Source organism: Delphinapterus leucas, chromosome 3, assembly GCF_059928025.1.
Source record: "Delphinapterus leucas isolate spDelLeu-1000000601 "Yukka" chromosome 3, BTC_Dleu_Yukka2, whole genome shotgun sequence".
Lineage (NCBI taxonomy): Eukaryota > Metazoa > Chordata > Mammalia > Artiodactyla > Monodontidae > Delphinapterus > Delphinapterus leucas.
In genome coordinates this window covers 66011166-66025591 of record NC_143131.1, presented here as the reverse complement: position 1 = coordinate 66025591, position 14426 = coordinate 66011166, and the positions used below count along the sequence as shown (strand labels likewise).

At 35.3% G+C, this 14426-nt stretch overlaps 1 protein-coding gene across 9 annotated transcripts in view; it reads left to right on the top strand.

The window, feature by feature from the left end:
• The window catches only part of SSBP2 (single stranded DNA binding protein 2), a 297817-nt gene that overhangs the window by 265100 nt on the left and 18291 nt on the right, over nt 1-14426 (top strand). For all 9 annotated transcript variants that reach the window (XM_089909089.1, XM_089909088.1, XM_089909086.1 and 6 more), the window contains 2 exons: nt 8917-8952; nt 10934-10988. In XM_089909089.1, coding sequence (XP_089765215.1) covers nt 8917-8952; nt 10934-10988 — 91 coding nt within the window. The remainder of the gene's footprint in view (nt 1-8916; nt 8953-10933; nt 10989-14426) is intronic.

The window sequence follows — 14426 nt, the reverse complement described above, 5'->3', positions numbered from 1 at the left end:
TCACTTTCTTCTCAATTAAGTTAACTGTCATATTTTTAGAGAAAACATTTACTTTATATTATCTGCCTATCTCTTAATTTCAATAGCTATCACAGTTGCTAATTAAATAATATTGTTTGGGGTGGAGAGAGTGATGTTGCTGCTTCCGTTTGGGTCTTCAGTTCACTATTTAAGTTCAACAAATCTTCTAAGATACCATTTTACCTGATTATGTTGTAATATGACTATCTTTTCTCCTCCAAATTTCTTTTAGTCTGCTTATATGCTTTTGACTAGTTCACATTTCTATTTGCCTCTTGTTATATATGCCTTTCAAATTTCAAGATTTCACTTTTAAAAGGCATCTAACTAGCAGCTCAAGATACTTTCTTTGAACTCCCCATTAAAATACCTATAAAGGTGCAGAAAAACATTTTTTTAATAACAGTGAAAACTCTGCAAATCTTCTTATTGTCAGAATCTGAAAAGAATTTCTGTTATCTACATGTCTGATGAAACTGGGTTAAAAAGCACAATCGACGACCCACCTTAGCTAGTAAGCCTTCCTGCCTAGAAGCAAGAGGACCCTCTCTCCTTCCTCACTGCCAGCTCAGCCAGCCACCCCCTCCACTGCCCACCTCCTGCAGGACCTCCTTTTGTACGCTTATCTGGAGATACTATCCTCCAAAAGCCACCAAGGAAGGTGGGCAGGATATGATACTAAAGGTGGTGCATTGCACCTAGCGGGTGTGTTATCCAAGTGAAGAGTATTAGGTAGAGGCAGAGATGAGGAGAGAGTTATGCTTTCTGATCATTTTTAGTTTTTAGATACCTAAACAACTCTTGGGGATTTCACAGAGCCAAGCACATGGATAGGAGAATGTACTGTATCAGGGCAGCCGTTCTGCATTATTTTAGACCCTGAGAAACACTAGGCGTTAGGGAAGGAGCTGTGCATATCAAACTACTGAACAACCACTGTGAAATGGGCATTTGGCCAGCACACATGTAGGCACGTAATCAAGTTGAAAGCAGTCCCTTCTGTTAATATATACCACATATGGGTACACTTCCCCCCAAAGAATTTGAATAGGGAAAAGTTGTGAAGGAACACCTATACTTTTCCCTTTGGAAAAAGAAAGGAGTCATCATCCTGAGCACAGAAAGGAAGAGCATTCCTCTGATATGATAGATTATGAGAAGAAAAAAACCAAAGACAACTGATGACTTTCTAGCAAAAACATAAGGCTTACATGAAGCAAAGCAAAAGTATTAAAGAGAGATTCTTTTCCCCTAAACACCATTGATTATGTTGTAGTGACAATTTATCTGTATTATTTTGAATTCCAAGTTCTTTGGACTTTGTGTCCATATTTAATATTACAAATACTTTTCATTTGGTATCAATACAGTAAGCCTCTGGCTCCTCAGAGCAGCACATTAAAGTGGCTGGCTGTTTTGTTTTTGCTGTTTCCAAATATGTTTTATATACTTTCTTTTCTTTTAAATACTTTGTGTTTCCTAAAAACAAAGACATCTTTCATAACCATAGTATAAGGATCAAAATTTTAAAATTAATATTGATGTAATCCATTTTCTAAGCTGTACACCTTATTTTGATTTCACCAGTTGCCCCAACAATATCCTTTGTAACAAAAGAAAATCCCAGTTCACTTGCTGCACTCATCTGTCATGTCTCTTTGTCTCCTTTAACCTGGAACAGGTCCCTTAACTTTTGTCTTTTGTAAACTTGGAGTTTTGTTGACTGCAAGCCAGTTATTTTGTAGAATGTCCCATAAGTTGGTCTTGGCTGATGGTTCCTCATGATTAGATTCATGTTATATATATTTGGCAGGAATCCACAGAAGTAATTTTGTGATTTGCTCAGTGCGTCATTTCAGGGGGCATATGATGGTGATGTATCTATTACTTGTGATGTTAACTTTGATCACTTAGTTAGATGATGCTTGCTAGGTTTCTCCTAGCTTGTTAAATTACTATTTTTCCCTTTGTAATTTTCAACCTGTGAAGACATACTTTGACACTATCATAAAGATCCTACTTTAATCTGCTACTTTTAGTATCCATCGATGAATCTCGCCTGAATCGTTTTTTTGCTGTGTTGGTTGCCGAATGTCTATTTTCTAATTCTGTCTTTCCTTCTCCACTTATTAGTTGACTTCCTACTATAAGAGATTTTCTTTCTTCTCCAATCATTCATGTAATCCAAGGTACTCGTGGATTCTTACCTTGTCCAATAGGTTTTTTTAATACTAAAATCATTTCAGATTTGTCCAGTTAAAACCCTTTCAGGTTGGATCATTTGTCCTTTTGACATGACCCCATTATTCTTTGAGCATTTTGAAGCTCATATTTTCCCAGTCTTAGCCTTGGAAACAGCCATTTTTTAAGGGTCCCTGGTTCCTTTTAGTGGAGAGTGGTATTTAGAACCCATTGGAGTAATCTAGCTTCTAACCCTCTCAACCAACAGAACTAGGATACAGATGTATGTATATACACACACCCACACACATCTATATCTTTCTGTATCTCTACATATTAAAACCATGAGTGCACAGTGCAGCACTATTTATAATAGCCAAGACATGGAAGCAACCTAAATTTCCATCAACAGATGAATGGATAAAAGAAGATGTGGTACATATATACAATGGAATATTACTCAGCCATAAAAAAGAATGAAATAATGCCATTTGCAGCAACATGGATGGACCTAGAGATTATCATACTAAGTGAAGTAAGTCAGACAAAGACAAATATCATATGATATAACTCATATGTGGAATCTGATTTTTAAAAAATAATACAAATGAACTTATTTAGAAACAGACTCACGGATATCGAAAACAAACTTATGGTTACCAAAGGGGAAACGTGGAGGGGAGGGATAAATCAGGAGCTTGGGATTAAAATATACACACTACTATATATAAAATGGATAATCAACAAGGATCTACTGTATAGCACAGGGAACTCTACTCAATATTCTGTGATAACCTGTATCAGAAAAGAATCTGAAAAAGAATGAATCTATGTATATGTATAACTGAATCACTTTGCTGTACACCTGAAACTAACACAACATTGTAAATCAACTTTTATCCAATAAAATTTTTTAAAAACCCCGTGAGTGCACACTGGTGCTTCAGCTTCAATTCAGTACAACAGAGTTCATTCTAGACTTTCTGCTTTCCAGGTTTATACTTCACTTCTCTGAAAGTGAGAAATCTACCAACCATTATCCACAATATATTTATTTATCTGCTTAATCTTTATCTTTACATAGTTTTGTCATATACAAGTGTTTTGATCAAAAATGTTTTTGGCACTGTTTTGCATGGCAGCAGGAGAAACATTTTTAAGGACAAATTTATGTTTTTAATTCAAAATAAGAGTACGATTTTTTACTTTTAACTTCCTTCACTCTGAGCATTACAGTACTGGCCTCAGATTCTTACTTGGAAGCTTATTTACAAGTCTACCAACCATTTTCTTTTTTATGTTTTTCACAAAGAACTGTGCATTTGGGTTGAACTATGAAGCAAGTTCTAATCATTAAGTAGCAAGCACTTTTATCAAAAATATCTTAATTAGCTTTGTCTGCAGACACTTTTGATTACAAGGTATAGAAAACTAACCAAACTAGGCTCATATTGAAAGAGAATATTACTGGATCATGTATCTGAAAAGTCCAGATATAAATTTGCTTTGGGGTACATTTGGTTCCAAGTATTCAAATAACATCATCAGACACTGCCTCTATTCATTGCTTACCTTTGTTCCACTCATCTGGCAAGAAGGCCCTGTGAAGCTCCAGATTTATATCCTCACAGCTCCCTGTTGAGTACAAAAGAGCGCAACTCTATCAGTTAAGCACAGGTATTGGGAATAACTAACTGAACTGGATTCACTTAGCTTGGGTACATAGACTCATTCATGAACCAGTTATGTACAATGCTCTATCGGCCAGGCCTAGGTCACACACCCACTTCCTGAGCCCCACCCAAGCCACATGGAAAAATAAGGGAGGTATGGTTCAAAGAGAATTCAAGGAATTGTTGGCAAAAGAGGGGATAGGCAGAAACAACAAACGTTCAGTATAGCATTGTATTCATCAACTCACTAGCTGGACAGATAGAAGAGAAAACCCCTTTAAGGAAAAATGAGGATCTACTACAATGATTAAGCCTAAGAGAAATACAAATATTTTACTCCAAATAGGCTCTGCCCTGTACAAATAGATGCTCATTTTTTTTTAAGAGCATTACAAAATAATAGAATATTTTCAACTTTACACTGACACAGATAATGTTCCCCTTGCGATTTCTGGTGAACTGAATTTCAGTGCTTTTAAGGTAGTTTTGAAATTCACAGTTGACGAAAGCTACTTACCTAAAATATAAAGCTACTTAGCTAATCATTTTTTTAATGAAGCCAAAAAACTTCTTGTTATTCTGCTGTTCCCCCTACCACAGCACCAGTCATGGATATTAGGAGTCAGAATATTTCAGAATATTTGGATTGTTGTCACAGCTCTTGAATTTTCTGTCTAGCTTAACCAGACAATACATATGGCCTTTAATTTTATCATCTGTCAAATAAGAGATTCTTGTTCTATGATTCTGGTCTTCTACCTCTCTGGTCTTGCTTATCTTCTACATCTGCATTTTCATCTTTCATTTCATATTAATCGTTATTTTGTATAGCATATGGGAGAGGGGTGGAGGGATGAGATTAATTACATTGGGAAGAATCTGGTCACTAGAGGTGGAGAAAGGCCTGGACAAAAGTAAAGAGAAAGGGAAATGCAGGCAATGTGTGAGAAAAAATTATTAGACTCTTAGTGGCTGGGAACATAGATTTGGAAGGCAAAGCTGGAAAAAGAAAAATGGGACCATGATGTGTTCAGGGCTCTGAATGCTGAGAAATCTGTAATTATCATCTGTGTGGAACAGAGCTGTGTTTTAGGAAGATAGCATATAAAATGGACACATAGGGAAACAATATTAGGAGAGTATAGTAACAGACCTTATAAAATGTTGTCAGAGCCTAAGGTAAAAGCAGTGGAGAAAGGATGGCTGAGATAAATATCTCACATAGAATCAAAAATACCTGGTGACTTGTTGGACTTGAGGATAAAGAAAGTGAAGAAGTTGAAGGTGATTTCAAGTCTTTGAACATTATAACATAATGTGTTATAATTTAAATATATAACCTTCAACCTCTGCTGAGTCCTCACTGATGTGTGTGACCAGCAATTTTTTTTAACTCTTCTTTAGTCGCCTGCCTTTCCTGCACTTCTTATCTTTGGCCCCTTCTCTATTAGCTAAACTTGTCTCATATTTTATAGAGGAAAAAAAACAAAACACCATTAGACTCAAATTTCTTCAAATTCTACCCTTACCTCCAATATTATAAGACCTTTAATCGTTTTTCTTTCCGCTTGTCTCAGAAATGTTCTCAATGCTAACTGTTTTATCTGTTCTCTTTATTCCATGTCTTGATGTCTCTACATATCTCGTTCATTCATTTTCTAAAGGAGTTTTCATCAATCCCTTTCCATTGGCTGGAACTTTCCCTAACACTGTGCCAATGAACAAAATCCCAAGACAACCTTAAAACCCCCAGTCTTTCACTCCTCTAGAGTTGGGAGGGGGCAACTGATAGAAAACTTCTCTCAACCCTTCCTCAGTCTCAAACCACCATCCAGTGTCTCTCACACATTGAATCCCTCACCACCATTCTCCTGGACAGTGAATTCCTTGATCCTCTTTTCCATTTCATTACTATGTGGTAGTGCAGTGCCTGAAATATAACAGGTGATGGACGAAGATTGATTGAATTGAATTCTCAACTGTTTCAATTCCCATGAAAAGTACTATTCTGAAGGTTACTAGTGACCTTCTACTTACCAACCAAAAATAATGACTTATTTTCTGTCCTCATCATACCTGACCTTTGAAATATTTGCTACCTTGGTTTTGTTTAAATGTCTCTTCATTTCTTTTCTTCATTTAAATAACGTGTTTTTTTCCATATTTGTACTAGCATATTCCTTTTTATTATTTATTCTTAGGTGTGTCACAGAAAGGTTGAAAGACTTGAGCCTGACAGAGCTCAAAAATAAGCCCAGTTTAGGCATTTCCTAGCCAAGCTGCCCCAACTCCTTGCTTCTTGAAAGTCTAACTTGCTTGACTTTTTATGAGATATTTTCTCCTGATTTTCCTCCAGTCACATTATCCGCCCTTTCTTAACTAGTAATGTTCTTTAATTCCAATCTTGGGCTTTTTTTTTTTTTTTCATTTTAACATTTTCAACTATCACTAAATCTAATCAAATCCTAGATTAAAGTCTCGTGCCCAGCACAAAATGGAAATTTATTCAATTGAAGCTTTATCTCTAGTCCTATCTCCAATGAGTTCCAGACCTCTGTTTCCAAATATCTGTTGATCAGATCTAACTCAGTGTCTATTAGTGCTTTCCAATTCGACATGTCAGGTATTCCCCAAACTTGTCCCCCACTTCCTAAATTCCCTGTATATAAATTAGTAGCACCATCATCCACCCAGTCAGCAAGTTGGAAACCTCAGAATCACCTTAACTTCTCCCTTCCCTTGTCCACCACACCCAGTTTGTCATCAAGCCCTGCGGAGTACATCTGTGAAAAGTCTGTCAAATTCTCTTACTCCTACTTATCTTAATCAGCCCTGCCTAGAACACTTTTTACCATCTCTTGCCTAGACTTTTTGCAATGGTCCCCTAAATTGTATTCATGTTCCATAATGCCTCTAGAGTTATCTTACTAAAACATAAATTTGAACATGTCTCTCTAAAGCCTGTGACTCCCTATTTCCAACAGCATAAATTCAGTCTGACCATATAGCCTCATCTACCACAATCCCCTATACATCCCACACTGCAACAACTGTGTAAAATTACATATACCATTTCCCTAATAAACTGTGTACTTTCACATTGCTTTTTCAAATGCTGATCCTTCTCTTTGTCTTTCCAATGGACCCCCACCCTCTCTAAGTCCTAGCTGCCCAGCTCAAATAACGTCTTCTACGCCCACACAGTACTTCTACCTACATTGTCATATTTTGTTTCTCAGGCTAGGCTGGCAGATGCTGATGTAATTTACAAGAATGCAGGTTCCATAAAGTGCTAGGGGTAGGAGCCCAAATCCTCCTTTCTCTTGATGAGGGCAACAAAGACTATGAGGTAGAAACAGTGAGGGGAAGCCAAAATTAAAGAGGAATTGTGATGGGATAAGATTCTGATTGGAATATAGAATGTTATTTGTGAGTGCCATGAGGAACAAGAAAAATGTCAGTCAGGAAAGTTGTTTAGACCTCTGTGCAAAACCTTTTAGGATGTATTCGTGCTCAGAAATGGAAAAGGGGGGTATATTGGAAAGGAAAGGAAAGGCAGTGAGTGTAAATTCCAAAGATCTAAAGAGTGGTTAGATCATATCTTGAAGTTGCTTAAGGGCGACGGTAGGCAATAGAAGCAGAAGAACATGAGCCAGGTGCTAAAGCTGTAAGGAGATGAAAGCTGGAGACAACAGATAAGTTGGTGATTTGGAGAGGGCAGGTGCACATGTTTAAAATAATAAGCAGAGGATGGATAGTAGATCATGAACTGCAGAGGACCCTAGAGAGCAAAGCTGTCTTCATTCACCAAGTCGAGTAAATGTCTACTGCCATAGGGATCCGGATACTCACAGAAGTGATAGTTATCACTAGTGATACTGGACACTCCGGTAAAGGCCACCTGCAGTGCTGAGTTCCCCACAGGTGGACCAACCAGAGGCTCAGACACCTGTGGTCTGTACTTAAGGCAAAGCAAGGACACCAAACAATGAGGAGAGAGCTTTCAAATAACTCAATATTAAAATCAAAGGAAAACCATAACTTTGTTGTATTTCTTTCTGCTTACTTTATTATTTCATATTATTTATGTTTAATTATCAGGAAGGAGTTGGGGTGGAGGGAACATTTAGGTACAGGCATTATAATCTTTTCACCACTCTTAAGGTCCTATTTTGGCTCTGGCTGTCCTACTCCAAGAAGACAGTAATTTACTGGCTTTTTTCAGAATAAGGCAAAAATATCTCTTCTGGATGTGCAGAAGGATGTAAGCTAGTGAGCTTGTGTGAAAAAAGAATATTTGGATTTAACTTCTCTATTAATATCCACAGTTAAGGGGTTATTTTTAAATATATGTTTTCCAGTTTTCATTTCTTAAATTATCACAGCAATGTCATATTAATACCTTCTAATCTCTAGAAAAGAGCTTAGTTAGGAGCTTGATTTGAAGGGAAAGAGGGAATATGTTACCCATATCTGATCCCCACAAATTAGTAGTCTTCGGAGACTGACATTAACAAAATCTTTTGCATTCATTATATTGTTTTCTAGAAGCTAATTAGAAAGGAAAGGGGGGAAAAATGAGGTTTATATATCAAGTATTGACTACTGCATGAATATAGTAGCCTGAAACCTGTCTTTAAAAAAAATAATGTATCCCAGAATGCACATAAATTAGAAATTGCATCTGTAAAGGCTACTAATTTGAAAAATTCTGGTTTCTGGTTCTTATCTGCACAAATATATATCTTTTTAATTACAAAATAAGTGTCATTGTATCAAGCAGTGAGTACAACTGCCCTGAAATCAATATAACTTGAAGCTGTAATTCTATCCAGATTTCTCTTGACTAAAATCCTCTTTTTTGTAAATCAAGATAATTCTGCATTTTATTCAGTTTTCTAGCACTCAGACATATATAAATGCCTTTATCCTTTGTGATAAATTTCTTGACAAAAGTTAGAAAATAGATTCATTTTAGGTCAGTCTGCATACTGCCACATGAATCAAAATATGTATATTTTTTGTCCTGTTCATGTTCCAGATACCATACTCCTCAGCATCTCCTGGGAATTATGTAGTAAGTACATTTGGGTTTGTTTGCTCATAAGAATTGATGTTATGTTCTATTTGGGCAATGAAATAGTTGTCCAGATGTTAAGAAGAGCCCCTGTGTGTTGGCCAAGAAATGAACATCTGATTTGTATTGAGTTGTTTTGTCTGCCAACCTCAGTGTTGATGTTCATTAGTGAAACAGTTATCAATCTGTCCAAAATTGCCCTGAGTACTGTGTTTTACTTCAGCATATGTTTCCGTAAACCACTGCAATACACTGTCCAATCATGAAGAAAGCCATCCCAGTTATGCAATGATATGCTTGAATCTGCAGTTCTTCAGAATAATCTACACTCCCTCCCCACCCCACTTGCCATACACAGAGTCTAAGAAGACATTAAACTTTCTCCCAACCACAAAGAGAATTAGATAGCAGAATAATGACTAGTAATTTGGGGAAGGAGGGCTAGTTTTCATTCTTAGAAACCAAGACCACTTACTCTTCTTCTTATCACTTAGTACATGTTAAAAATTTCCAATTATTTACATTCGTCAAATTAGCAGGTTTTACATGACCTCTTGAACTTGCAAATGACCTTTTGACCATCATCACATTACATCCTTGCTGTATCTCAAGGCCATCATAAAAGATAATTTGTTTATAATATTTAGAGGGAAATGCCTAACAGAGTAGCAAGAGTAAAACGGTAAAAAGAAGAATCTTTCCTAAAGAACTTTTCAGAGGTGGTGGTTAACCAGAGTAGGAAAAAAGGAGTACTTAGGAAGAAGATCAACGCGCATTTTACCCTCCATGGAAACAGTGTTCTGTGACCATAGCGAAAAGCACACGCTGTTTTGGACCTGTGAACTTAGTGCTCAGTATTCCTTTAAGCTATGCAAGCTAAGCAAGTCTAACTTTTTGCACAATCACTATGAAAGTAAAAAAGTTTGAGTAGGGCTTCCCTGGTGGTGCAGTGGTTGAGAGTCCGCCTGCCAATGCAGGGGACACGGGTTCGTGCCCCGGTCCGGGAAGATCCCACATGCCGCAGAGCAGCTAGGCCCGTGAGCCACGGCCGCTGAGCCTGCGCGTCCGGAGCCTGTGCTCCACAACGGGAGAGGCTACAACAGGGCAAAAGTTTGAGTAAAACCTATTTTTTCTTAAAGTCAATTAAAAATAGGCTTGATATATATAGTTTTCTGAAATTATAGACTTAATTGAAAGTAAATTTAAGCTGTTTAATAAATAGCAATACATATATTATTTGAAATAATTAGTGGGCTATGTCTGTGCACTCCAAATGAAGCAAAAATTTAGCCACTTAATAGTTAATCTGACTACTGTAAGTCTGAACATTCTAAAACTCATTGCCTGAATTATTCATTTTGGTTGCATGAAATAACTGAATTAATTTGAGTCACCTAACATCCATTTCAAACTGATTGTGTACCTACAGCCTTAGAAACCCTCTCATCAGTCAGCATTACCTCTCATTTCTAGTTGATGTGATAGCTGAAGGAACAGTGCATCAGAAGTGTTGCAGTTGATGCTGGCAGAAGAAACAGCATCAATGTATTTTTTTAAACATATGAATATCTTTTGATTTTCAGTTGCCTATAAAAACCAGTGATACAAAATGTAAGAAAATTGCAGTAAGCTAAATCACAGATACACATGAATGATTTCTATTGTATGGGATTTGTAAAGGCCTTATTAAATGGTTTCTCCTTAACCTCCTTATACCTGATGTCATTAAGCCATGAATCATAAATCAGCGTTACAGGCTCATTGTTTTTGGAAACTTGTCAAAACAATCTCAGCATATTTAAGCTAAATTATATTTTGCATAACATTGAAATGATTGTGCATTCAAAGAAAATAAATTATGGAGAAAATGTATTTCCTCTGCTGTTTTCAAACTGGATTATTATAAAGTCTAACTTCTGTTTTTCCTTATATTGTTTAATGCCATGCCTTATTTTTACTGAAATTTTGTGTAATTATTTAGGGTCCTCCAGGAGGTGGAGGGCCACCAGGAACACCCATCATGCCTAGTCCAGCAGGTATTGTAATCGAACTAGCCACGTGGGCATTTGATTCTTAGAGTAAAATCACAAAATACAGAAATTGTTATGAAAGAAAGTTAGTAGTATTCTTTACCTCATTGGTGGTTTCACAAGTTGAGTAGAGGTAGCAAGTAGGAAGAAATAGTGTTCTTAAGTAACTATTGTCCAGTTACTTTAAGCATTTAGAAAACTCCTGTTGTGTACGTAATAGATTTAATCAGAATGAAAACTGTGTTGATCTGTATGAATCGCCCAATAATTTATCTGACTAAAAGTTTGCTTGAGACTGTGGAAAAGATCCAAACCTCACAACTTAAGAAAAATTCTGCATAAGTAACACATGAAATACATGGATCCATTAGGTTTAATACAGCAAATCAGATCCACCATATCTAGCATCTAAGATAGATGTGGATGTGCTTACAATATCATTTATCCTACACGTCTATAGGTATTTATTAGTTAGCTAACCCACTATGTAGTGGGGAAAGTTTTTTAACCTTTTAAACCAAAATACTTTAATATTCCTGGAATCATGTAGTTATTTTAAATATCTCTTGCCTTTGAGACTTTAATACAAACTATTAAATGTGTCTTGAGGCCTCTGATGGTAGCACAGCCCTCCTAGAAAGCTCCTGGCAACATGTAGCAAGAGCCGTGAAAAAGCTCATACCACTTGACACTATAATCCTACTACTATAAATGATTGGAGGTACAATCCAAGAATCATGTAGAATGATGCTCATTTGTTATAGCCAATAGCAAAATAATAGAAACAACCTTCATGCCTAATCCAGTTGTAGTGATATTTTTAAATTAATGTTTTATGGACTAAAATGTAGCCATTAAAATTATTATCAAAGAAATTTTAATGACACAGAGAAATAAATGTTCATGATTTAATACAATATGATCACAGTGTTATTTTAAAATATATTACCCTGAAATCTGGGACTTCCCTGATGGTCCAGTGGTTAAGACTCCGTGCTTCCACTGTAGAGAGCATGGGTTTGATCCCTGGTTTGGGAACTGAGATCCCAGAAGCCGCACGGCGTGGCCAAAAAAACTAAAATATATTACCCTGAAACCTAAAAAGTAGATAACAAAGAAACAGACTAAGACTTTGTCAGTTTTAACTTCTGGGTAATGAAATATATGGGAAATTTTTATAATTAGAAAAAATTTTTTATTACGTTGCACTGTTAAATTCGTATGTTCTTACGAATTTGTTGAAATCTAAGATACACAGAAGTTTGAAATTAAATATCATTAATCATACCAATCAATATTTTTAAGTTTTGAATCTTTAATTTAGAAAAAGCATAAATTTGATGATTAATTCAAAATTTTACTTTGCCTCACTAACTCTTTGGAATATATCATAAATATTTCATGGATCTCTGTCCTCAGAACATCTTCAGTGAAGTGAAACAAAATTCAGTGAAGATAGAAGTATATGAATTGAACATCTTGCCCACATTTGCAATCCTTTTGGTGAAGTTAAGGTTTAATTTATGAAGGTAGCATGTGATTAAATAAATACTTCACTACATACTCAAAGAAAGTTTTTGGAGTAACACTAAACTTTTCAGGTGATAAGTAATCTGATCACTTCTTCCTTTCAAGCCAGAAATTGCCACCAGTATATGTTGCTAGCTTTTCTGCCTATTCTTTTATGTACTCATCCTTTATCACAGTCAGTCCTCTAATATGAAGCCAATATCCCCCACTCTCCAAAAAATAGGTGCCAGAATATCTATTGTAAAGTTTTTTTGTATATAAAAATAAATCAGACATTTTCTAAAAAACACCAACCTTATTCACTCAATGTTTCTTAATTTTCAGATGCAATTATATTTGATTGGTCTTAAAAGCAATAAAGTTTTCTTTCTGCATATTTTTAAATATACAGCCCATTTTCCTTTCAAATTAATTGCTAAAATCAGTAAGTAAAATTAGTAAGGCTAATAAAGGTGAAAAACCATTTGAAGGTTTCCTATGTTTAAAAACTAGATACATTTTTATGGGATGCAGATACATTTTTATGGGATAGAGTTTATGCCATGAATTGAATCTAAGTTAGTAGATATTTATTACTTATAGTACACAACATGAGTAAGATATGGTCCCTTTCCTCCTCTCAAAGAAATTATAGCCTAGTTTGAAGCAGGAGGGAAAAATAAGACAAAATATTAACTATAATGCAAAGCAGAATTCAGTGGTAGAGGAGCACTCACATACTTTTAAGTATCAGGGGAAAACTTCATGGAAGAGGTAGCATTGGCAATGGGCCTTGAATAGTGAGAGTATAATTTCAGTAAGCAGAGATTGTGTAGAGAAGATGCTCAGAGGAAGAAAGAACAAAAATAAGGTGATGGAGAAGGATGATCATATGCAAGAAAGAACAAGTAGCCTGGGTTGACAGGAGTATAGTGTACATAAGGATGTAAAAATAGTTAAGGCCACAAAAGTAGATTAGGAGCTTACTTAGTATAAACAAACAGGTCAACCAGAGGTGGGCATTTCAACTTTCTCAACAATATGATGTATTAATCTAGAAATAAAAAATAATATTTAGGTTTATGGATCACTGTTTACAAAGTATAAATGGCATCTAACCTACTCTAAAATAATAAATTAACGTCTAATAATCACAAAACAAGAGGAAAAGTAATCACCCATTTCTCACTCTATGGTTATTGCCATGAGAAAGCAAATAAGTTTTATCTTCTGCCTTGAATCAGTACAAAACATTTGAAAAACATCTTTTTCAAAATAGAGGCCTGCAACATTATATTAAGAGAACTATATAATTGTGGAAAAATAGAAAAACATTTTATAATTGATAGTTCCTAAATATAAAATATTAAGCCTTTCACTCTAGGCTATACATTATAAACACATATACTCAGAGACTTAATTAGGACTAGCTAATAGACATGAAATGTAAAATGTTACATATATTTATGTGGATATACACTACAGTTATTTTTATTATAATGAATCAAAAATAAAATGAATGAAAAGATTTTTATCAAAAGTTGTACCAGTGGAAGCTGGCTTTTACTTCAAGCAAGAGAATTTTCATTCCAGTTGTATAGTCTCGTTCTAATATCTTTCTGTGGGAACTAAGCCAGGATATTCTACCAGCTTTTATTAATTATTAGCTAAATAAACTTTTTTAAATTGGTCTATAAGAAGCCTAAGGAAATAATAAGTTAAAAGCTACTAAATCTGAATTTTAAGAGATTTCTGTTATATGTATACATATAAATTGCTTAGAGAAATCAAAAGAGATCATGTTTTTTAAAGAAGAAAAAATTTACAGTAACTCTTTAGACTTTTAAAGTAATATTCCTTTTGATCTGAATTATTCAAGTGATTACTCCTAATATATTAGGTAGATATTCCTAATTTACAACCTCAGAATGATAA